This window comes from Lithobates pipiens, unplaced genomic scaffold (genome assembly GCF_037356315.1).
Source record: "Lithobates pipiens isolate NorthernLeopardFrog02 unplaced genomic scaffold, aLitPip1_a1.2 Scaffold_22, whole genome shotgun sequence".
Lineage (NCBI taxonomy): Eukaryota > Metazoa > Chordata > Amphibia > Anura > Ranidae > Lithobates > Lithobates pipiens.
The window spans coordinates 283,830,345-283,854,976 of NW_027507784.1; the positions used below are offsets into that span (position 1 = coordinate 283,830,345).

The 24,632-nt window shown below is 44.3% G+C and overlaps 1 protein-coding gene across 2 annotated transcripts in view; it reads right to left on the reverse strand.

The window, feature by feature from the left end:
• Positions 1 to 24,632, reverse strand: part of INTS1 (integrator complex subunit 1) — a 226,165-nt gene that overhangs the window by 69,545 nt on the left and 131,988 nt on the right. For both annotated transcript variants that reach the window (XM_077449122.1, XM_077449121.1), the window contains 6 exons: positions 20,976 to 21,150; positions 18,545 to 18,668; positions 8,832 to 8,962; positions 7,338 to 7,425; positions 7,028 to 7,254; positions 6,653 to 6,776 (listed from right to left, as the gene is read on the reverse strand). In XM_077449122.1, coding sequence (XP_077305248.1) covers positions 6,653 to 6,776; positions 7,028 to 7,254; positions 7,338 to 7,425; positions 8,832 to 8,962; positions 18,545 to 18,668; positions 20,976 to 21,150 — 869 coding nt within the window. The remainder of the gene's footprint in view (positions 1 to 6,652; positions 6,777 to 7,027; positions 7,255 to 7,337; positions 7,426 to 8,831; positions 8,963 to 18,544; positions 18,669 to 20,975; positions 21,151 to 24,632) is intronic.

Consider the following 24,632-nt stretch of genomic DNA (forward strand, 5'->3'; position numbering starts at 1 on the left):
TGCCCTTCCAGGATCCCCGCTGAGAAGGGGGTCGGTGCAGCTGGTTCTGCCTCTCAGCCACATGTTGAAATGAGGAGACAGCTGTCAAATAGGCAGTGGATTCCAACAATACTGCAAAGATCCTTCCAGAGCCAGGAGTGTCTCTGCTCTGTCAGCTGATAACTAGCAGTGGCTCACTATCAGCTCACTCTGGGGCACAGGAGCACAAAACTGTGTGCTCCTGTGGCCCACGAGAGAAGTATGAACAGAAATGCTTTGGCCATACTTTTCTTTTAGGTAACAAAATCGAGTAAACACCTCACTCCTTGCTGCTTAGTTATATGCCTCATATCCCCTCTTGTAAGTGGTCTTTGTTAGAACAGCAGAGATGTGCAATGCAATAGGCTCACAATTCTGCCCTCTTCCAGCTCTCATGATTAAGGGTTTATGAGGTGCCAATATAAGAGATAAATTCCAGGCACTTATATTAGTGTTATATAATCAGTTGTACTGACTTATTTTTTTATAGAACACATATAGGCCCCTTTCACACTGGGGCGGTGGGGGCGCCGGCGGTAAAACTGCTGATTTATCATAGTTTTAGCAGCGTTATTCCGCCGCTAGTGAGGCGGTTTTAACCCACCTGCTAGCAGCCAAGAAACGGTTAAAACCACCGCAAAGCGCTGCTGCATTCACTTCAATGGGCATGAGCGTATACACACTGCTCTTTCATTGCTCCAAAAATGCTGCTAGCAGGACTTTTTTTTACCCTCCTGTCAGCGCACCGCTCTGGAGTGTGAGGAGCGGCTCTTTCACGGTGCTTTGCAGGTGCTATTTTTAGCGCTGTAGCCCCAGTGTGAAAGGGGTCTAATGAATTAAAGGGATGCTTTTAAATCAGTGCCCCCCCCCCCTCCAAAAATTAAAAGTCAGCAGCTACACATACTGTAGCTGCTGACTTTTAATATTAGGACACTTACCTTTCCTGGATTCCAGCAATGTCGGCACTGCAGCTGATGCTGCCGCCGTCTATGCTGTTAGGTGCTGCCGCTGCCATTGCCGGTAAGAGGCCCTGGCAGTGAAGCCTTGCGTTTCACCATCGGGTCCCTACTGCACATACGCAAATCCTTCTCTTACAGTATTAGGGGGACGGACTTCTGACGTACCTCCGATGAAAGTGGAGACAGGGTACCTGTTACAGGTACCCCCCTCCGGAAGGTGCCAAATGTGGCACTGGAGGGGGGGGGGGGGAGGAATCAGATAAGCGGAAGTGCCACTTTTGGGTGGAACTCTGCTTTAAGCTGAACACCTCTCAGTTGAAAAAAATAGGATTATTGTACTCACCGTAAAATCCCTTTCTCTGTAATTCACCAACCGACACAGCTCCTCTCTGTAACAAAATGGGTTGTCGGCCCCATCACTGGAGATTACTAGGCAAAGTTGTAACACAACACTTCAGAACTTTTAGTTCCGGCCAGGGGGCGGTCCCTAGGCTACAACCCCCCCAGCCTGCCCTAGCAGACTCAGTACGTCAACAAGCAGTATAATGTAAAGAGAAAAAGGAGGGGCAGGTGCGTTGTCGGTCGGTGAATTACAGAGAAAAGGATTTTGCGGTGAGTACAAAAAATACTATTTTCTCTTATATTCACCGACCGACACAGCTCCTCTCTGTAACAAAATTGGATGTCCCCAAGCAGTGCCAAACTAAGGGTGGGAAAAACAGCATAAAAACTTCATCCACCATGGCAAGCGGGAACTAGTGAAACTAAACCCACAAAAAAACAGCAGTGTGTGGAAAAACACCACCATATAACCAGGTATCCTCAACAGGAATGATCCCCAAGACCGCAACATTGCGGAAGTAATGCAACCGTGCATAAACACAACAGTACTGCGTTTTTATCGAAAAACCAGGAAAAATGACGTTTGCATATCCAATTGCAACTACACGGCCGCCTGCAAAACTTTGCAGCCAAAACAGGCATCAGCCGATGCACTGACGTCTACCTTGTAAAACTTGGTAAACGTATGGACAGACGACCAGGTCGCCGCCTTACACACCTGAGCGACTGACTCTTGGTGTCGGAAGGCCCAAGACGTTCCGATTGCCCTTGTAGAGTGGGCCGTGACCAGAAAGGGGGGCACCTGCCCCTTCAAGGCGTAGGCTTGTACTACAATCTGTCCGATCCACCTGGAAATGGTGGCCGATGAGACCGCCATACCCTTCTTTGGACCAGCCACCGAAACAAACAGCGAGTCTGACTTCCGAAAGGGAGCCGTGGCAGACAAATACACCTTCAGGGCCCTAACCACGTCAAGAGCATGAAGGTCCACCTCTTTGGGGTGCTTCGGCTTAGGACACAACGATGGTAATACAATGTCCTCATTGATATGAAAAGCCGAGACCACCTTCGGTAGAAAAGATGGTTGTGGACGCAACACAACCTTATCCCTGTGGATAACCAGATAGGGCGACTTGCAAGACAAGCCTGCCAATTCCGAAACCCTCCTGGCCGAGTTAATGGCCACTAGAAAGACCACTTTCAGGGAAGGAGTCAACAGGGGAATCTCCCTGATATTTTCAAATGGCGGTTTTTGAAATGCCGACAACATCAGGTTCAAATCCCATTGGGTTAATAGTGGGCTCACCGAAGGGACTACATGTCGTACCCCCCTGAACGAAGGTACCCACACTAAGGAGTGCGATGCCAGGGGTCGTTGAAAAAAAAAAAAAGACAGCCAGGGCTGAGATCTGCCCCTTGATGGTGCTCAATGTCAATCTCTGGTCTACTCCTCGCTGGAGAAACAGCAGAATCCTTGCTATGGAAAAGGAACGCGGATGCCAACCATTCTCCTCACACATGGAGATGTAAGCCTTCCAGGTAAGATGGTATATCTTCCTAGAAGATGTCCGTGCCCTCAACATAGTTGGAATCACCGAGTCCGACAGACCCCGGTTCCTCAACACCTGGCTCTCAACAGCCATGCCATTAAAGCCAGTGATGGTAAAGCAGGGTGAAAAAAATCGGACCTTGAGACAGAAGGTCCTCTCGCCACGGCAGTCGCCAGGGAGCGTCTGCCACCAGACGCACCAGATCTGCGTACCAGGGACGCCGAGGCCAATCTGGGGCAACCAGTATCACTGGGATCCCCTCAGCTTCCACTCTGCGAAGCAGATGTGGCAACCATTTCAGTGGAGGAAAGGCATAGCTTAGCTGATACTGATCCCACGGGGCCACCAGCGCATCTGACGCGTCTGCCCACGGATCTCTTGTCCTGGACACGAATCTTGGCACCTTCCGATTGAGACGGGAGGCCAATAGATCCACATCCAGTGTTCCCCACTTTAGGCACAGCAGCCTGAATGTCTCTGGATGCAATGCCCATTCTCCTGGGTCCAGCATCTGCTGACTCAGATAGTCCGCCTGCCAGTTTTCCACACCCGGGATGTAAATGGCCGACAGGGCCGGAACTTGTCGCTCTGCCCACCGAAGTATGTGAGCGACCTCCCGAGCAGCGGCTGCGCTTCTTGTTCCCCCTTGGTGATTTATGTATTCCACCGCCGTGGCGTTGTCCAACTGTATCCTCATCGGACGCCCTTGAAGCCCCGTCGACCATGTGTGGAGACACAGCCTGATCGCTCTCAAGTCAAGCATATTGATCGGCAACTCGGATTCTACCATCGACCAGAGGCCCTGAGTCGACTGAACCCCCATCACTCCACCCCAGCCAAATAGACTGGCGTCCGTCGCGACCACCGTCCACTTCAGAGGAAGGAACGATTTTCTGGACAGAATCACCAGGGACCTCAACCACCAGATCAGAGAGTCCCTGACTGATAGGCTCACCTGGATCTGTCGATCCAGTGACAACTGAGACTTGTTCCATTTTAACAAGATCTCCTTCTGCAGTACTCTGGTGTGGAACTGGGCGTAAGGTACTGCCTCGAAGGAGGCTACCATGAGCCCCAGTACTCGCATACAAAACCGGAGCTACGACCAACTGTGGTCCATTAGCAGTTTCACCGTGGACCTGAGAGTCTGCAATTTGTCTGAAGGGAGAAAAACTCTCGCTTCCCTGGAGTCCAACAGCAAACCTAGGTACTCCAGACGCTGGGTCGGCACAATCACCGACTTCTTTAGGTTCAACAGCCAGTACAGTTTGCACGGCTGACCCCACAACCGTAAACAAGGAACGAGCCACCGCCTCGGCCTTCCTGTCCGTGGGATCCTTGAATACAGGAGTCTCCATAACCGGGAACGTGGTTACTTATCCTCACTGTCCGAACGGTCCTGGTCAGCGTCATCTGACAAGACAGAGCAGGGGGTCACTGGCCTCAGCAGGACCATAGGGACCGCGCAGTCTGCAGGTGATTCGGTTGCAATTGCCTGGATTTCGGGGGAAGAAACACCAGTTTCTGAAGCCATGCTGACCCTAACCTGTCTGCAACCTGAAGGGGACTTAGGACAGTGACAGTCCCACCCTCCTGCTGCCACTGAGGGTCTCTAACCCGCTGGACTCACCACCCTGAGCAGTTCTGCGCGGTATTACAGCAGTGCCAGTCGAACCCCAGCGCTTCCAGATGCAGAGATAGCAAAACTGCGTCGGTGGCCGGTCGCACGATCGGTGAACGATCTGACACACGTGTCCAGAATCACAGGATAAACCTCCCAGCGCTCTGTGATGACCAAACAGGAAGCTGAGGGCACAGGGACTGCTGCTAGAGCACAAAAAAATGCAGTCCGGCTACAAGAAAATGCCCGCCTGTGTTCTAATAGAGAATCACTAGGAAAATGGCCGCTTGAAGCCAGAAGCATGTCTAACCCTTGCCCATACTTAAAATGGCCACCGATCAGCGCTATGAGAGGCTAGAGAAAACATGTGGCAGACACAGCGCTGCACCAACACAGGGGCAGACCACACAGACATCCAGAGGGACTAAGCTACAGGACCCAGGCACCCCAGTACAGCTAAACCCCCAGGTGAGAGCCCAGGGCACACGCATGCACCGCTCAGCATCATTGCCCCCCCCCCCAGTGAGGGGGGGAAGGAGGGACGTTAGGGACCGAGGAGAGAAGAGAGGGGGTGAGGGGGGTCCCCGAATCGACCTCCCAGGGAATGCCCAGCTGCTCCGCCCTGCCGAGACAGGGAGAGCTGTACTTATCAGTCCTGAAGAGCTGGGGGACATCCCATGGTAGTTAACTCCTGATCTGTACAGGGAAGACTACTGGCCCGGCATACTGACGCAGACATCAGTAGCCCGGTTATATGTATGCCCCGGAGCATAAAGCTCACCGACCACCTCTGGAGCTGAGGTATGTTGTGGTCTGCCGAGCCGTAGCTGCGACCTGCACACGCTCGATGGCTGGACTGGGGAGACTACAAGGATAAGTTAACTAGCCTGTCACCCAGCCAGCTGTTGATAGAAGATCACAGGATCATTCATCTTGCGCAAAAAGCCAAGCTTCTGCATCAAAAAAACACGGACCTATGGGCCCCAGGCTTCCTAGGTGCATCTCCTTCACTAGGAAAAATAAAACTGAGTCTGTTAGGGCAGGCTGTGGGGGTTGTAGCCTAGGGACCGCCCCCTGGGCGGAACTAAAAGTTCTGAAGTGTTGTGTTACAACTTTGCCTAGTAACTTCCAGTGATAGGGCTGACAACCCATTTTGTTACAGAGAGGAGCTGTGTCGGTCGGTGAATATAAGAGAAATTCACTTTGCAGTGCACCCCCAAATACCGCTGAAACTGTTACATGCTCATTATGTGTGGGGGGAGAGGAATAAGGTGAAAATACTTAACCTCAGTCCTTACTCCAGCAGGATTTCCCTTTGTGGTACAGCCATTTTCCTGTAGGTGCTTCTCTTTGGAGTTTGAGAGGTTACAGATCTTTTGGCGTGATCACACACAAACCAGGTCCTGCATTGTACCTGAAGATGTGAAGGTCCCGCCCATGGGTTTAACACTGCTTTATAAGTATATAAATTAAAGCTGATCATTGCAAGCACCCGTGTGTTAAATGTGTTTTTATCTCAACCCTCTAACTTCCACTTTTGCTGAGGGAGAACAAGGAGGAAAGAAGGGTGATCCCTGGATAGCTGCATAGGCAGTGACAGCTAATCACCCATAGAGATAAGTGCAGAAGGGACTGGGAGAAAGGGAAGGTGAATGGTGTTAGTTCACCTTTTGTGAAAAGGTAAATATACACTTTAATAAATATTTGAACTCACTGCTGTGTGCTGGTTTTGCATAATATTCATCAAGCGTGAAAGCAAATGGGAGCCTCTGTTGAGCACTCCCATGACTCTTATTGGCCGTTAGAGTAGAGCAGGTGTACAAGGCTTCTAGTCATTGGGTAAGCTGCATTATAATACATTTTAGTTCTTGTATTTAGATATGTTTTAAGCATTTTTCTCATACTGGCAAAAACGCCAACCTAACCAAACCAAATATTTTCTGACCCATTTTATGGTATTTATAGTAGTTACAGGTAGATCGATATAGTACAAACTTCCAACAAATGCACAGCTATATTCAGTTATTACTTTAAATAACCAGTGAACAAATCAAATGACCCTCCTTTCAAGCTGTCACCGTATGTACTACCCAACTAGAAGTGTGTATGACGTTTGCTTGATATTGCAGTTCAGTGGGGGAGATAGAAACGGGATCCCTTACCTTACAGGTATTACTGTCTGTGGCTCCCTCGCTGGTCAGTAAGATTTCTGGAACAGGATTGATCATTTCAGGAAGCTGCAGATACAACTGCAGAAGAAAGTCTCGGCAGTGCTTCCCCAAAGAGCTAGAGAGATAAGCGCTGCATTAGAGGATTTATACTGACCTTTTAGATCATGCACTTAAAGTCTAAAAATCTATTGAGAGGATCAGGCAACAAATGTGTTTGTTTAACTCGACAATCCAAATAAAGCCATGTTGCATATAAGTAAAGCTTGCAGTGACAGCAAACAAAGTCAAACTGAACAGCATAACACCACACAGGTACAGAAAGCAGCAATATTTTGCAGAACTTTCTGGTATATTTAAAAGCCTCACCTGTTTCCCCAGCGTTTTACACAGTTGGTTAAATGCTCCGTCACTTTTCTGATGCTTTCTTGATTCCCATGGCAACAGTTAATTAGTAAGGGCAGACGAGACTGGATCAGTGGAAAGGAGGCCTCGTCGGGCCCCTGACTCCTAGTTTCAGCCTCTGCGATAATAAGATCCACAAGACAGATGAGCTCTGATGGTTTCAAATGCAGTACAAACTCCTCACGCCCTTTCTGGATTAAAAACAAGAGCAAAATGCTTCTAATACAAATCATAGGGAGGGTTGGGAAGAAACAGCAGCAAGATAACACTATACCTGTGGTGTGCGCTGGTCTCTCCCTTGCCATATACGAGGAATGTGAACACATGCCCACAAGAAGTCTAATGAAGCGGAGGGATCAAACCTACCAACAAAAAATTTCAAAATTACTTTATTTTCTATACTGCAATGGTAATTTTTGTTATGCATCTGATCACGTTGGAGCCTATTTTCTTGTTTTTAGCCAAAAGTCTTCTTTTTGATTGATCGTCAGTCAGGCAACAGATAATTATTTAAAATGATGCTCAAATCTCTGACATTGGAATAACAGCGGTTCTAAGTATGCTGAGCACAGGAAGCAATCCAGTAGTAGAAAAATTCCTGGAGCCTGGTAGCCAATCTACCGTAAACAAAGCCGGAACACAACATCCAATAAAAAAAATAATAATAATTAATTTCACAGAAAATTGTACAAACTGTAGGGCAGACCAAAGTACAAGCTCTACTGCCAGCATGCCTCTGTTTTGTAGTAGGCCACTGTGGGAATTCAGGGAGGTTAGACATCACCACTTGCACACAGGCAATGGGAATGCAAGGTATACTGGAGGCTGAAAAGGTTAACGGACAACGCCTCACTTAGAAAAATGGCAAGAAGAGTTAGTAGATTTTGCAGTTTTGGAATGCCAGATGGAAGCTGCAATGTAAAAGCAGAGATTGAGCTAAAGCTAAAGAAACCTTTCTTGGCAAGGACAGATGGAGATGACTTAGTAATCTGCTTGTTCAGCTTCTTCTACTATGGAAGAGGAGTGCTGTTACCCCAGAAACTTCCTTGGCGATAGCATCCAGAGCCATTCCTAAGAGGAAATGTCACTTAAAGGCCATGTGGATATACCACTTCTTGCAGTCCAGCACTTTAGCCAAGTCATCGTTAAACAGAGATTTAACCAACATGCAGTAGTTTCCACAGGGAAATCAATTTTAGAATTTTACCAGTTGTGATTTTTACCAGCTTTTGGTACAATTGAAGTGCACAAATGCAACTAGTTCCCAGCACAAACTTGGTGTTTACAACACTAAAAGATAAGTTGACTTCTTAGACCATGTTACATTTAAGGGGGAACATGTAACATGATCCATCAGTTGAAACCATTGGTGGCACTGTTTTAAAATAATGGCTCCACCTGTCCCTGTGAATGGAAAACTACAAGTCCTGACAGCCTTTGCTGTTGGCTTGTAGTTTCAATGAACTACCAGGGCACTGTTGAGCATTCTGGTAGTTCATTCATTCTTCCTTTCAGTGTGTATCTGCCTGGCTGTACAAGCAAACAGATACACTGAGAAGTCTGCAGTAGTCCTGTATGTCACCCAAGATCTGCTGCTTTCCAGACTCGCCTAAATAAAATAAAAAATGCACATTTTTTTTTACCTGGAAAAAGATGTACATTTAAAATTTTATTTAAAAGGGTGAACTGATACTTTAAGTATAAGCAGAAAACAAGTATAAGATAACCTGAATTCAAATAAAAAGACCATAAATGAAAGGACATTCACCTCTGTTCTCGATGTTTGCTTAGTAAAATACCAATGCACTGGTGCAATGTGCTCCAATTTGATTGATGAGTTAGAAGAGCCAGAAGATAGGGTCGGAAAGAAAGTGATTGGGGCCCAGTTGAACCTTTGACCTGGGGAAACAGAACATAAACAGTATGTGCGCAATATCAATACCAACAGCTGAAATTTGCAATGGAACCACATATGAAGCCTATTCGTGCCCTTTCCTGAATCCTCATTTAAAAAAGTTTCGTTAGTTTTACTTATACCTAATAAGGCACAAAGGATGGTACTTATATTTAATAATTTTATTGTGATGATGGCTGCTGTGCTAGTAGACATTTTCCATCCTCTTATGATGGGGCTTTTACTTACAGGCCTGTCATGTAAGACAAGTCATTACCTAGAAGTTTTTCCTTTCAGAGAAAATGATCTGCCCACATTTCCAGTGAAACGCTACCTGAAAGACTCCCATTGTGTAGTGAAATTTCCTCCCATGGTGCATCACCACATGCTGACCAAAAACACCAGCCATTGCCAAACAGGAAGTTGCCTTCCTATATAACCCCTCCCATACTGGGAGCATCTCAGTTTTGTAGCAAAGCAATACATGTGAGAAGAAAAGAAAATAATTGTACAGGTAAGCCGTTATAAAAACTCATGTCTTTTTACATCCACCCATGCTGCCTGTCCTCTTTTAGGACCTTCAGGCAATATGAACAAAACATCTGTTTTCCGAATCTGAGCAGTCGCCTTTAAATAGACTTTGACTGCTCCCACCACATCAAAAGAATGTAGTGATCTTCCTTCCATAGAACAGGGTTCTGGAAAAATTAAGGTAGAACAATATCCTGGTTTAGATAAAAACCTGATATTACCTTCGGTAAAAAGTTAGGATGAGAGGATGAGGACGCAATACCACCTTATCCTTGTGAACAATAAAAATATGGCTATTTACAAGAAAGAGCAGCCAATTCTGATACCCTTCTTGCAGCAGATATGGTTACCAGAAAAAATAGTTTCCTTGTCAAAAAAGGACCAAGGGAATATGTTTTGTAATGCCGACAAAACTAAATTCAAGTCCCAAGGGTTCAGGGGTTATCTAACCGGAGATTAAGCCGTGTTACCCCCTGAATAAAGTTACGAACCAAAGAATGCAAAGCAAGTGGTCCTTGAAATAATACAGATAAGGCCGAGACCTTTCCTCAGAAAGCACTCAAGGCCAGCTTTATTTCTCACCTCATCTGCAGAAAGTCAACGATTCTACCTTTGACCTATTTCCTGGGGTGCAACTCCTGGTTTCACAGCAGGAGACATGTTTCCCAGACTTCATAATATATACTTATGGAGGCCGGCTCCCTTACATTAACCAAGGTAGAAACTTCTGAACCTGACAGCCCACGATTCTTCAGAGTGTGGGTCTCAATAGCCAGACCGTTAAACTAGGATATTTATTACAGCTTACCGGTAAGATCCTTTTCTTGGAGTACATCATGGGACACAAATCCTTAAGTAATTACTTAATGGGTTATGGGCCACCTTCAGGTGTTGACACTGGTAAACCCAATCAAAGGAAGTTTAGTCCTTATATAACCCTCCTCCTTCCTGGAGCACATCAGTTTTGGTAGCAAAGCAATATACTTGTATACCAAAAAGGAGGGGAGGGACCTCTGTGTCCCATAATGTACTCCAAGAAAAGGATTTTACAGGTAAGCAGTAATAAAAATCCTATTTTCTTTATCGTACATCATGGGACACAGAGCCTTAATTACTTAAAGAGGAAGTAAACCCTGATGGGGTCACTAATGCATCCGTTCCGCATGCAAATGGATCCCTTGTTCTGGCCATAAAGTTGACCAACTTCGTGATGAACCTGGATGCTAGAAGGTCCGGAGTCCCTCATCTTTGACAAAAAGCCCGAAATATGTAGGGGTGAAGAGACAATTCCCCTGGGAATAACTGCTGGTGACTTAAGTAGTCCGCCTGCCAATTCTCTACTCCCGGAATGAAGATTGCAGAAAGGCAAGGAACAGTCTTTTCTGCCCAGGTTAGAATATGGTTCACCTCTCTCAGTGCTGAGACTTTTGGTGCCCTCTTGGTGATTGATATAGGCCACAGCTGTGGCATTGTCAGATTGAATCCTGACAGGACAATCCCGTAACCTGAAAGTCCAGGCCTTTAGAGCCAGATGTACTGCCTGAATCTCTAGGATATTGATGGGCAAGATTCTTTTGGTTCTTGACCAGTCTTTGGACAGTTATCTTTTCTGGTACTGCTCCCCAGGCTGAAAGGCTGGCATCCATCGTTACCACTTTCCATATGAATCATCTGAAGGATTTTCCTTTCAGCGGATTCTGGGTTAATGACCACCAAGTGAGGCTTTGGGCCACTCTTGGGGACAGCCGCATTGGTAAGTCTAAAGCTTGAATTGTTTTGTTCCAAGCAGACGGGATACTGTTTTGCAACAGTCTTGAATGGAACTGGGCATAGGGAACTGCTTCGAATGAAGCTACCATGGTTCCTAGCAACCTCATGCAGAGGCGAATGGAGGGATTGCCATTTGACCTGACCTTCCATACCAGCTCTCTTATGGAATTGATTTTTTCTTGAGGCAAGAACACCCTTTCCTGGGATGTGTCTATGATCAGACCAAAGAACTCCAGCGTTCTTAGCGGTATTAAGGAAGATTTCTCTAGGTTGAGAGTCCAACCCAAACTTTTCAGATAGTTGGTTGTAGTGCACATGCTTTGCTCCAAACAAGTCAACGATTGATCTATAAGTAATAGATCGTCTAGGTACGCTACAACTGTTATGCCCTTAGCCCTTAACCTGGCTAGAGGTGGGACCAGTGAACAACCAAAGTGCTGTGGCTTGCCCGAAGGGCAGGGCTACAAATTGGAAATGCTGCTGCTTTAACTCAAATCGCAGAAACTTTTGATGAGCAGGAAATATAAGGACATGCAGACATGCATCCCTGATGTCGATTGACACCAAAAGTTCTCTTCCTAGAAGGATAGAAACTACTGACCTGATTGTCTCCATGCGAAAGGAGCGGATCTTCAGGAATTGATTTAGCTTTCTTAGATCTAGAATGAGTCTGACGTCTCCATTTGGGTTAGGTACCATGAAAAGATTTTAATAAAACTCCAGACCTTACTCTTTTCTGGGTATCTGTATGATCACCCCTTGAGATATTTATTGGTCTAGTGCCTAAAACAGAGATTGTTTTTTCTCTGGATCTTTGAAAACGAGACGGTGGAAAGTCCCGAAATTCCAGCTTGTACCCCAACGTTACCGTGGAGAGAACCCTTCTGTCCTGAATGTCCTTTTTCCCACACTTCTGAAAATTGCAGAAGTCTTTGTGAGGCGGGTTGCTTCTTCACGATGAGGCTTTAGGATTCTGTTTTGCAGATTTCCTACCCCAGGGCTTCTTTTGAGCCTGGGTCTGACCCTGAGGTTTTCCTCTAGTCTGTCGGTGGAGGCCGTTGCAACTGCCTAGAGGCAGAAGCCCTTGGCGCAGGGGAAAGAGCCCGTTCAAATGAAGGGCTTTATATTTTCTTTTGACTGGTAAAAAAGTACTTTTCCCAACAAAAATTGTCTTGATATATTTATTCAAGTCTTCTCCAAACCGTCGCTCCCCATGAAAGGGGAACCCAGTTAGGAGGTTTTTATATGGCATTTCAGCTGACCAATTTTTCCAACCACAGGATTCTGCGCATATGTACAAGCATAAGGTGGAATGCCTGGCGTATAGAGTCTTTAATGGCATCTATGACAAAACATAATGCGTAGTTAGTTCAGCCAAATCCCAAGCTTGCTGTGTAGGAAGCTCTCTAAGCACCTGTTTAAATTGGACCTTTAGGGATTGGCGGACGTCTATCGCGGCGACTGCGGGCTGAGTGACGGCACCTGCTATGCAAATAGCAGATTTTAGCAGGGATTCCAACTTCTTATCTGTTGGATCCTTAAGCATCTGTGCATCGTCTACAGGACAAGTTAAGTTATTATTCCCATTGAAAATCACGTCAATTGCTGGTACTTTCCTATTTTTTGAGGAATTTCTCCTCCAGAGGATAGGGAAATGAAAACCTCTTAGGAGGGAGAAAATGTTTATCCGGTTCATCCCATTCCACAAAAATAAGCTGTTCAAGTAATGCATATGCAGGAAACGCATGCAAAGGATGGGAAGGTTTTAAAGAACCTAAGGAAGAAGCCAAGCTTTCATGAGACTCTGTTAGAGCCAGCATGAAAGTGGAACAAACCATTTCTGTAAGAGATCGTATCAGCAATTTTTCAGATTCAGAAGCTGAAAAAGGTTCATCTACTGTCGTTTCCTCTGCAGAAGAATCATCAGATTATTTCCCTTCCCGATCGACTGAGGGTAAAACCTCATTGTGTGCTCACTGTTCCCCTTGCAAAGCTGACGCGGGGAGGGGGACCTAGTAAGCTTCCTATCCATTTGAATGGAGGATGCGTTTAAAGCTGCTAATCTTTCTTCCAGACCCTGGAGGGAGGAGGAAAGGGTATCTTTAATCACGTATACAGGTGCTGAGATGTAAGAGGCAGCTGCACCATCAATTTGCTCCAATGGCTCACCCTTTTGCCATAATTGGTAATTCAGGCGAGGATGACAGCATGGAAATACAGCTGGAAATCCCAATGCCTGGGGGTGAAATCTTTACTCTTGTGGCAGGCATAGTCCCAAGTACAAAAACAGAGGCTCTAAACAAATTGCACTAAATAGCTGAAAATAGTCATGACTTTTAAAGCTGCTATAAACTTCAGCCTAGTGCTGGAAAAAGAGTGTCCTTCCTGTGTCTGGAATGCCAGTTTTGCAACCCATGTGTGTCCCACAGCTCGTGTGTCCCTGTATACAGGCAGCTTGTTTCCTTCTCATCAGCAGAGGAGAGACTGCCACAGCTGTATTTATCTATTATTAGCCTGCTGTGCGTCCTTGTGGACGTTTCACAGCACCTGTGTTAGGCCCCGTCCCCTCTGAAAAAATTCTGCACCCTTTTTAATGTTTTCTGTGCCTGATATTTTCAGGTGGTCTCTCATCTGTGTACTAACAAGACCCGACCCTGCTTAGCCTCCAAGATCAGGCGAGATCGGGCGCTGATGTGGCCGTAGGCTTTGGAGTCAGACACACTGGGAATGTAGAGCTTGAATCCTTTGTTCCAAGCCAATAGGATACTGTATTGCAGCAGTCTCAAATGAAACTGAGCATAAGGAACTGCCTTGAATGAAGCCACCATCTTTCCCAACAACCTCATGCAAAGTTGAATAGAAGAAATTCATCTTGTTTCGACCACCTAAATCATTTCCTTTATGGCGCTGATCTTTGCCAGGGGTAAGAATACCCTTTTCTGGGTGTACCTATGATCGGACCCAAGTATTTTAGCCTTTTTCATGGTTTTAAAGATTTCTCCTAGGTTGAGAATCTGACCGAGATATTCAAGGTACTGTAATGTGGTGACCATACTTTGGTCTAAGCGGGCTACTGACTGGTCTACCAATAACAGATCGACTAGGTAAACCATAATCGTTATACCTTGGGCCCTTAATCTGGCTAGAAGAGGGACCAGAACCTTTGTAAACACTCAAGGTGCAGTAACTGGACCGGAAAGCAGAGCTACACACTGAAAATGAAGATTTTCCACCTTGAAAAGTAGATATTACTAGTGATCAAGGAAATAGGCATATGGAGGTATGCATCTTTGATGTCAATTGACGCTGGAAGTTCTCCTCCTTGTAGGATGGAGATAGCTGATTTGGATTGACTTCATACGAAAAAAAGAGTGGTAATATTCAGGCCCGTTGCCGGTGGCCATCTGTCTGGCCAGCCCAATTCTCCTTTGGGTCCTAGCAGACTCACCTTCAGGGACCGCGGGAATTGAATTTCGATTTTTGAGAGCCAGAATGTTCATTCGGATTTGGCACCATGAAAAAAAATAGGTTTGAATCAAACCCCAACCCCTGTTCTTACATGGGGACCCCCGTGATCACTCTTTTCTTTTTCTCTGGATCCATAGAAACGTTTGATCTGAGAAAACAAGGACACGGGAACTTTTGGAACTCCAGTTTGTACCTTTGAGCTATTGAGGAAGTCCCCCATTCATCTCGACACTCTTCCTGCCAGATCTTTGAGAACTGCAGAAGAATTCAACCTATTCCATTGAACCTGACGGTGGAAGCCGCCGTGACTGCCAGGAGAAGGTGCTTTAAAATGAAAATACATTTTCCTTTTCGTAAATGGCAAAAGGGATGCTTTCCACTAGAATTACTTTGGATGTATTATCCAAAACATCCCCAAATAGCTGTTTCACCACAAAAAGGAAGACTAGCCAGGAGCTTCTTACAAGGTGCTTAGCGAAGGGCACAAGGCCTGAAGGATAGATTTTCTCATAGCAACTATTGCAAACATAAAGCTGCCTCCTGGGCCTGCTCAGCAGGATAACCTTGAACACCTGTTTAAACTGGTCTCTCAATGATTAAGCAATTACTGTCAGCGCAGGCTGAGACACTCAAGCTGCCAGATAAAAAAAAAGTTTTTTTTTTTCAATAGGAATTTCCACCTTTTTATTAGTTGGATCGCTAACATTTGAGTATTATCTGCCGGACAAGTCGAACTCTTATTCACAGATGATATAGCAGCGTTAATTCCTGGTATACCCTACTTAGTGAATTTCCTCCACCATAGGATAAAGTGTAAAACTGTTTTAGGAGGGAAAAAAAAATGCTTATCTGGGTGATCCCCTCAGATACAAAAACGCTTTTCCAGAGGGTCCTGGGTACTGGCAGAGAACCTGTCGCATTTTGACCCACACTGGGATGCGATTAAAGTCACTAAGCTTTTTTTTTTATTATTATAAAATAAACAGGGGCTGCAGTGTTAAAAACAGTTGCAGACATTTCATGGCCCTGATGCTCACTCTGACCAGCCACCCACTCTCAGGGGAAGGTGCCATTTGTAGAGATGAGTGGGCTTTCCAGAGCTTGAGGGAGACCCTTTTAGCTCTTTTTTGGGGGTGTTTCAACCCCCCCCTTCTGACCACAGCCCGATGCACAAAGCAGAGGTACTACCAGAAGAAATTGCAGCCACTGCTTGTGCAATAGTCCATATTCCAGCTACTGCCGCTGCTATTAATGCTCAGCCTGATGCAAATAGTAAATGTGTCCTCTTTCATGCTCTTCTTTGCTCTTACGGCTCTCCGACAATTTTGCAGCCAGCATAAATTGAGTTTTTTCTTTCTTTTCTTTTAAAAAACGCACTTCCGCGTTGGAGGACGCCAACGCCACTCTAAGACCCTCCCCCACTGTCGCACTGTGCCCCCCCTTCTTTATAAAAAAAAAGTTTTCCCGCACAAGCACAGGCCTCTGATCTGATGGGATTGGCTGAGTGAGGGAGGGATGGCGTGGAGGAGACCTGGAAGCTGTCGCCGTGTAGGGGTATTGAAATAAGACGGCATTGCCGATCATTTTTTAGTTCTCCCTTATACTCCGCCTCTTGAAGAGGGGAAGAGTTCAGCTCAGGTGGGGGTGTCTGGAGGAAGCAAAATGCCCCAAACTTACTGGAGGTCTGCCTGCTAGCCAGAGGAAACAAGTCTGCTGCTTCTGTGACATAGCGTAACTGAGCAAAGCATGAGAAGGTACGCGCGCCATACAGCCCCCAGTGGTGACACTTAGGCATGACAACATATACTTTAAAGGAGACATTTCATAAGAAAAACTCCACTTACCTTTCCCGCCGAAGGGCTTTCTATAGTAAAAGCAACAGACCCAATCTTCACTCTTCACGATGGGTTCCGTTAACAAACCTTCAGGAACCGGGGACCCTGGGGGAACACACTATCCTGGACCTGTAAAAATCACCCGCCACTAAAACTTTATGGCATTAATACCAAAAGTACTGGATCCCGGGGTCCAGCTCTCTACGAAGAGAAGCGTTACAGCAAAAACCTTGTTTTCTCAGATACAAGGCCCGGGTATCATTCAATTCGGCCTAAAAGACACTTTGAATGAATCCGGCTGCATAGTTAGCCTCAGCAAGGATTGCTCCAGAGGAACTCAGGACAGCACATCTTAACTCATGACCAACACCTTAGACAACGGCAAAAAAACTGAGACACTCCCAGTAGTGGTAGGGGATATATAGGGAGGCAACTTCCTGTTTAGTGCGTGCCAGTGTCCAGCACCTGAAGGTGGACTATAACTCACATAGTAATTACTATGGCTCTGTGTCCCCTGGTGTACGATTAAAGAAACAATTATCTTCGTAAATACAAACTGCTAAATACATTTTCTCATGAGCAGTTAGAGCAGTCTTGTGACTTCTGTCAGTGTCTGGATAAAGCTTGTAGGAGGAGTTTTCATTCTTCCACAATTGTCCTATGATAATGCAGGACTCCTGACCTTCTGTCTGGACAGTGCTGATTGGCCCTGTGCTGATCACATGCAGTCTCCCAAGAAAAAAAAACTCTAGCAATACACACCAAACTGAGCATGTGCAGCTTTATCCCCTAGCTCTTTAAATAGCGGGAGTTATTCCAGGGACAGTGGAAGGAGGAGAGGATCAGGAGACAGGATCAAACAGCCTTTTAACACCATGCAGATGATTAACCCCTTAGGTTCCACGGTGAGTATTACAAGAATGCTTCACTGCATATACAGACTGATTTTACTGTTGCAGGTTTAGTAAAACTAACTGGATCAAAGCCAAGGATTATTTCCAAGGGTTCGCATAGTTGGGAGTTATCAAGATATATAAAAGTCTGGGGCCGAGTCAGACTGCTAGGCTCCTCCTATTACTAAAATATAAAAGTCGACACCAAGTATTTACTTACAATCAAGTAATGTAAAAATTACATCAGTGGGAAGTTCTTTATCATTTTGAAGGTTATTTGTATACATTTCCCAGGGGTATTGCCTAAAAGCCCTCGTCGGTACTTCACAAGATAGGTTTAGAAATGCAAATAGCTCCAAGAGAATCTATGAAGATATTTTTTATGTTTAGTTTATTGGGAGACACAGCAGACCTTAAGGTATACTGTATGCACTACTCTTAGGAGGGTATGTGGCCTTCTATAAATATCTAGCGAAGAAATTGGACAAAGCCTACTATTTCAAATGGCAATAAGTTGATTCTTATTCTGTATTTTTGTTTAAAGATACAGTTTAAGCAAAAGAAATTTCCTTTTTTTCCAGTCTTTATCTTAAAGGGTGGGACAATATCCAGAGACCTGCTTTGTGTCTCAATGAATTAAGAAAAACTGGATTTTTGTACTTAAAACCTTAGAACCTGACATATTCAATTTAAAAATGTGGCCTATTTGAGATGTATGTAGTCGGCATAACATCTTTTTTTATATTTTACCAAACAAATTGGAATTATATTGTGTTGTGAGCATTAAAATTCCTTAAAGTGTATTATTTTTGGTTTAAAGTTTGCATTTGAAAAAACGCTATGCAAATATTGATCCAACAACCACCATTTTCTTCTCTAGGACCTCTGAAAAAAAATGAAAAAATAATGTTTGGGGATTCTATGAAGTTTTCTAGAAAAAAAAGCCTTTTTACATGTAGGAAAGGAATGTCCAAATTGGCTTGGACTGGAAATGTTTAAGTTTTTACAATAAAGCATTTATTTGTCCATCATACCATACTCCAATACTATCTCTTCATCAATAGTTTCTATTTGTGAAACTGCCACATACCTTGTTCCATGAGAATAACAACTTCTGCTGTAGATCTGGACAGCTGCTTATGACTTCTGGATCTAACAAATCTAGCCAGTCAATGAGGAGACCAGAAGAAGGATTAGCACGAGATGCTTCAGTGCTGTAATGATAAATGCAAAAATTCTTATGTCAAAGAGTGGGCAGAACAGTACTGACATCACCAAATCACACTAGAATTCTCCTGAAACTAGTGGTCAGAAGCAGAGTGCCTTAGATATCATACTCTAAATATACAACTATCAAGCTGTAGGAACAAGGGTGCATAGAAATCCTTGCATACCAGGAAGCACACTGATATTTTTCAGGAGGAATTCAAGACAACAGACTACAGGGTATAGATAAAATGTAAAATTCATTTTAATGTCAAAACACAGGAAATTAAAATTTTATACCTTAAAGTGGTTGTATACCCATTTTTGTACATTTTCACCTACAGGTAAGCGTATTATAAGCTTATCTGTAGGTAAAATGAATATCTCCTAAACATACACGCTTTAGGAGATATTTTTTTTCTGTTTTGTTTTTTTCGTTTGAACCTCATTCAAATGAGGTGAATGAGGTTAGCCAACAAGAGTAAATGCAGTCTCAAAATTTGTTAAAATTGTCATGCAAACGTAAACAACATGAATCATAGCCAAGCCACTGAAATGACACATATAGTAAAAAAAATTTCATTAGACGTATCATGGTATAAAATGTAGATTGCAAAGTACAAAGGCATGAAAAGTAACCCAACGTGTTTCACAAGACAATGCTCGCCTCATCAGGGGTAGATGCGTGTGAAGTAACTCTGTGGGGTGTAATAATGAACCAAATAAGTATCATCACAGAGATAGTATTGTGACAGTTAGTCAAGAGGGTCCAAAACGCATGGCCCTATACTCACCAAAAGCTGGATCAGACTACTAAGTTTTTAGCCATAAAATTCGGAGCATGTGCTCGGAAATTATAGCCATTTTGGAAATTTGTTTTGTGGCATGTTCTAGGGCATTTCACAAAAAATAAAAATAAATAGTAGAGCAGAAAGCAATTTCTATAATTGCTCTGCAACAGCATCGTGCTGAAATACAGGGTCATGTTGAGTGCTCATTGTTCTACTCCCGTTAGGTGCAGTTTGGCATACAGAAATAGCAGCTTGAGCTGGTTGCAGGGCAAGGATTTTAGGAGGGACATAATTGTAAAAGACTACACATTCTATTCTGTTCATTATTAGGGAATGTTTTGCAAGATTTTGCCGTTCATGAGTATGCGGTACCATCGCCAAACTAAACCTCAAGGCAAAAGGGTGAGAAACGTCAGCTTGTATTCTCTGTACACCACACTGCAGACCCAGTCCTCTGATAACTCCTGAGTCCAAGTGGCCACAAAGGCCCTTGAGGCTGGTTGCTTAGGAATGGAACTCCTCTTGGACTCTGAAGGCATTTCTGGCTTCTGATATGTAACCCTTTTGCCTTCTTTTTAATAGGTAAAAGAGTGCTCTTCCCCAAGTCACCTAGAGCTTTAAAAAACAATATAATGCCTGTATGCTGGTACAAGAGTTTAAACACTATATGCAATGTTTGTAGGATTCTGACAATTTACAGATATAGCTGTGTTCTCTATAAACAATAAAGACATCTATGGATAAGAAGTCTACAGATGTGTGGTCAGGTTGCAGCTCTACCTCAGTAGAGGAGATGGCACTTATAGGAGCAACATACAAAACAATTTAAGGTGGACCATTCACTATGTGCAAGCTCCACCTTCTATGTTGTGCTCCCTTACCCTTTCTAAAATGTCACATTAACGTAAAAAGAAAGACTGGTAAGAAAAAAAAAATGGATAATCTACATACCTTTCCCCTGGATTCCATATAGCAGAAGGTGAGATCACATCCTGCCAACGAGATCCCAGGGAATGATAAACACAAATCTAAGAAAAGACTTTGCAGCAGAATGCAGGACCATCTTCTCATGAGATTTGGGCTACTTGACATTCCTTCGCTTTTAAACAATATTATAGACAAATACGCAAGACTGATATTAAAAAAGTAAGGGAGGAAGCAGCACTACTGCATTACACACTGCTGTCAATAAAACAAAGATAGCTTTAAGTCAGGTGTACAAAGGACAAGGACCACATAAGTAAGGGGAGCAGGTCTATGACCAGGATCAAATGTTCTGACTGCAGTGGTGAAACCAGATATCAGGGAAATAGCTATGCTCTCAAAGGAATAAGCGGTCCCAGGAATGTCTTAACACAGGTACACACTCACACAGGTAAAACAGGCCACAGCCTTGTTTTTAATATATTACCGTAATTTAGCCATTTGCCTATAGTTTGGCTTTACAGCGAATGGTGAGTGCAACACCACCTATGGAATACTTCAACTGAAGTGCTTAACACCATAATAAAAAAAAAAAACAACCTGCAGCTCTCTTTCTTCACTGGTGTCTCTTCTCTGTCCTGCAGTAGTAAAGAACTTACAACAGCAGCCGGACCTGTGGCAGTAAACCGTGATGTGGTTTCTACAGTGACTGAGAGCAGGATAGTCAGGAACTCTTCAAGGTAAGGAGATTTTGCTTCAATCAGACCTTGAAGAACTGGGGGATTAAAAGAGAATAACATTAAAAACACAGAAATTACATTACATGAAAATATAGAGAAATTACAATAAAATAAGTTTTCTGTAAGTATAATATATCTTGGATTCATAATCATCCCTAATGCCACAGAAAGGGTTGTAGCATAAAATTCGGAAAATGAAAGGGTGATTTCTGGCTAGGATAGACCTACATGGATGCTTGGTCTGAGCATAGAGCACAAAGGCTTTCTCAGTAAAACACTGCAAACCTTTTTTCTTTTAAAGATATGTTTGAGTTTTAAAGACATAGAGACACAGCAAAAGAAAAACAACGGTGCCTGGTCCAAAAAAAAAAAAAAAAAAAAAAAAACACCATAAATAAATCAGTTACTAGTAATAATAAACAATCTTTGTTCACCTATCTCACATGTCTCTTGTAATCATTTATCAGTTGTAAAGAATATGCAGTCTCACAATTGGTACGACATCAGGGAACACAATAACTGCCAGAAAGTGGTAAATAACAGACAGTCAGAGCTTAATATAGTGACATATGGAGTCAGTGTCAAGGAACTCGCTTATCCACTTGCCCCAAATTTTATTACATTTCTTGACTCTTTTTCGTAGTTCAAAAGTGAGTCTATACAGAATTATAGGATGTGAAGCAGACTCTTGGCATGAGAGGGGATTGTCAGATTGCCAAAGATGCCCAAAAGGCTGTTCTTGGAATTCAGAGGCAATAAAGGAGTTTATGTCCACCCAAAAGTCGTGAACAACAGGGTAGGTCCAGAAACAGTGCATAAAGTCAACAACCTGGCCACAGCCTCTGAAGCATTCAGCGAAGGGAGATAAGCCAAATTTATGTAGTCTGGCAGGTGTGAGGTGGGATTGGTGGAAAATCTTAAGTTGAATAATACGGTCTTTGGAAGAAATTAATATAAAATAAAAGAGGTTTTATAGGCATCACTAAACCTGGTCCCATCCGCTTCCATAAGGGATATGTCTAGGGATGTCCATTTCCCTTCAGCAGTTCAGAATCTTGGATTAGACTCAGTCATGAAGGCAGAGTAGAGTGGGTCCAATGACCTCAATTTCTACAAAGGAGGTACCTGGATAGGGTTATTTAGGGAAGCAAATTGTGCACATACAACATGGCAGAGTTGATAGTAGTAAAATAAGTAAACACGTGGCAGATCAAAGTTCACACTCAATTGATAGAATGTTTTAAAACTCTGTGCAGTAAAGAGGTGGCATAAATACTTAACCCCTTTGGCAGACCACCTTTGTGGGTCAGGTAAAGAGTATAATTCTGGAAGGCTAGGGTTAAACCACAAAAGGGTTATTGGGGGATGCCAGCCATGAATCAGTGGAAACTTTGGGCACAATGGAATTAAAAAAGCATAGAGAGGAATGTAGAAGTGACGTCCCTGGGCAGGCTGGGACACAGCCTCTATAGATAATATAATGGAGAGTCTCGGAAGGGGTAATCGGCGCCTCCATGGTCATTAAAGCGCTGGCAGAAATTGGATGCAACCAGTAATAGATATCAATTCATTGAGAAGCCAAATAGAAGAAGTAAATATTAGGAAATGTCAAGCCAGCCATGTGGGTTGGGAGTCGCAAGATTTCAAGCACTATCCTGGGAGGGTGGCCATTCCATAGGAACAAAACATTGCAAACCTTAAACCATAGCTTAACCGTATCTGAGCACCATAAACTGAAAATAATGTTTTAATTCATTTTTAATATTCAAACCAAATTCACTCATCCAAACCTATCCCCAACAATAGGCTTTATTTTGTTGAGAAATCACTTTGAAAAAAAACCCCTAGAAATTCTAGCTGTGAGCATCTAGGGAAGATGATTCATGTAGCATTTACCTCCTGGAATCCATTTGGCCTTAGGTCAGGCAAGCGAAGTGGGTGCTTAGGTGAGAAAACCCCTCCTTCTTCCACATTAAACTGAATCCGTTTGTCTGAAAACATCTCTGCATGTGGGTAAGTTTTAGGCTGGGTTCATACTGCAACACTCTCCGGCTTACAGCAGGAGTCCAGCGCGTCCCCATTCACTGTTTCAGGTCCGATTTCAGCCTGAATTTGGACTTGAAGGGAACCAAAAGATGCACAGGACTCTTGGGCAATTTGCACCAGAGTGGAAGGCGGAGATGTGTGAACCGGCACCATAGAGAGCCAGTCATAGTCTCATGCTGTGTGAACTGGATGGATGAAATTGAAACGCGCATCCAATCGAAACAGTGTGAACCCAGCCTGAAAGATTCTTCTTGACCTTAGGGTTATATCGCCCCGTTAGGAGAGGACTAGGCAGAAAGTGTAAAAAACAGCAACACATGCACAGTACCGCCTAGGGGTCCTACTGGCTATAACCCCTTACACTGCATCCAGCAGCTCAGTTCGTCAAAAGCAGTACTAACATAAATAGGAGGGGTGGGTGCTGTGTCCGTCAATGAGCTTCAGAGAAAAGGATTTTACGGAGAATACAAAAATCCTATTTTCTCTATCGTTCATTGATGAACACAGCAGCTCTTCTTGACCTTAGGGACGTCCCCAAGCAGTGTCAAAGAAACGAGGGGTGGGAACAGCAAACAACAATAACTCCACCCATAATCAGAGCTCCTCAACAGAGGAGTTTCAACCTTAAACAGCAGCTTACAAAAACTTGTGGCCGAAGCAAGCATCCAAAGATGTGCTCACATAAACCTTGTAAAATTTTGTGAAAGTGTGAACGCACGACAAGGTCGCTGCCTTACACACCTGGGAAACAGACGCTTGATGTCAGAAAGCCCAAGAGGCACCAATTGCCCTGGTAGAATGTGCCGTGACAAGAAAAGGGAGGCGCTTGTCCCCTTATGGCATAAGTCTGAACCACAATCTGTCTGATCCACCGAGAAATGGTGGCCAATGAGACCGCCAGTCCCTTCTTCAGACCAGCCACCGATACAAACAGCGAGTCCGACCTCCAAAAAGCAGCTGTAGCAGACAGATACACCCACAGAGCCCGGACCACGTCCAAGGAATGCAAAGCCACCTCTTTGGGGTGTGACGGGCGAGGAGATAAGGACAGAAGCACGATGTCCTCATTTAGATGAAAGGCCGAAACAACCTTTGGAAGAAACAAAGGCTGCGGATGCAGCACCGCCTTAACTTTGTGGAGGATCAATTAGGGAGACTTGCAAGACAAGGCCGCCAAAGCAGAAACCCTTATGGCAGATGTAATGGCCACTAGAAAAACTACTTTCTGAGAGAGTGTCAATAAGGGAATCTCCCTAATGTTTTCAAACGGAGGTTTCTGAAGCACCGAGAGCACCAGATTCAAATTCCACTGAGGTTGCGGTAGACGAACCGGAGGGGCCACATGTCAAACTCCCTGAACAAACGTACTCACCAATGAATGAGTCACCAAGGGACAGTGAAATGGTGGTTAATGCAGGTTTCTGATCCACTTCTCATTGCAAAAACAGCAGGATCCTGGAAACTGAATACG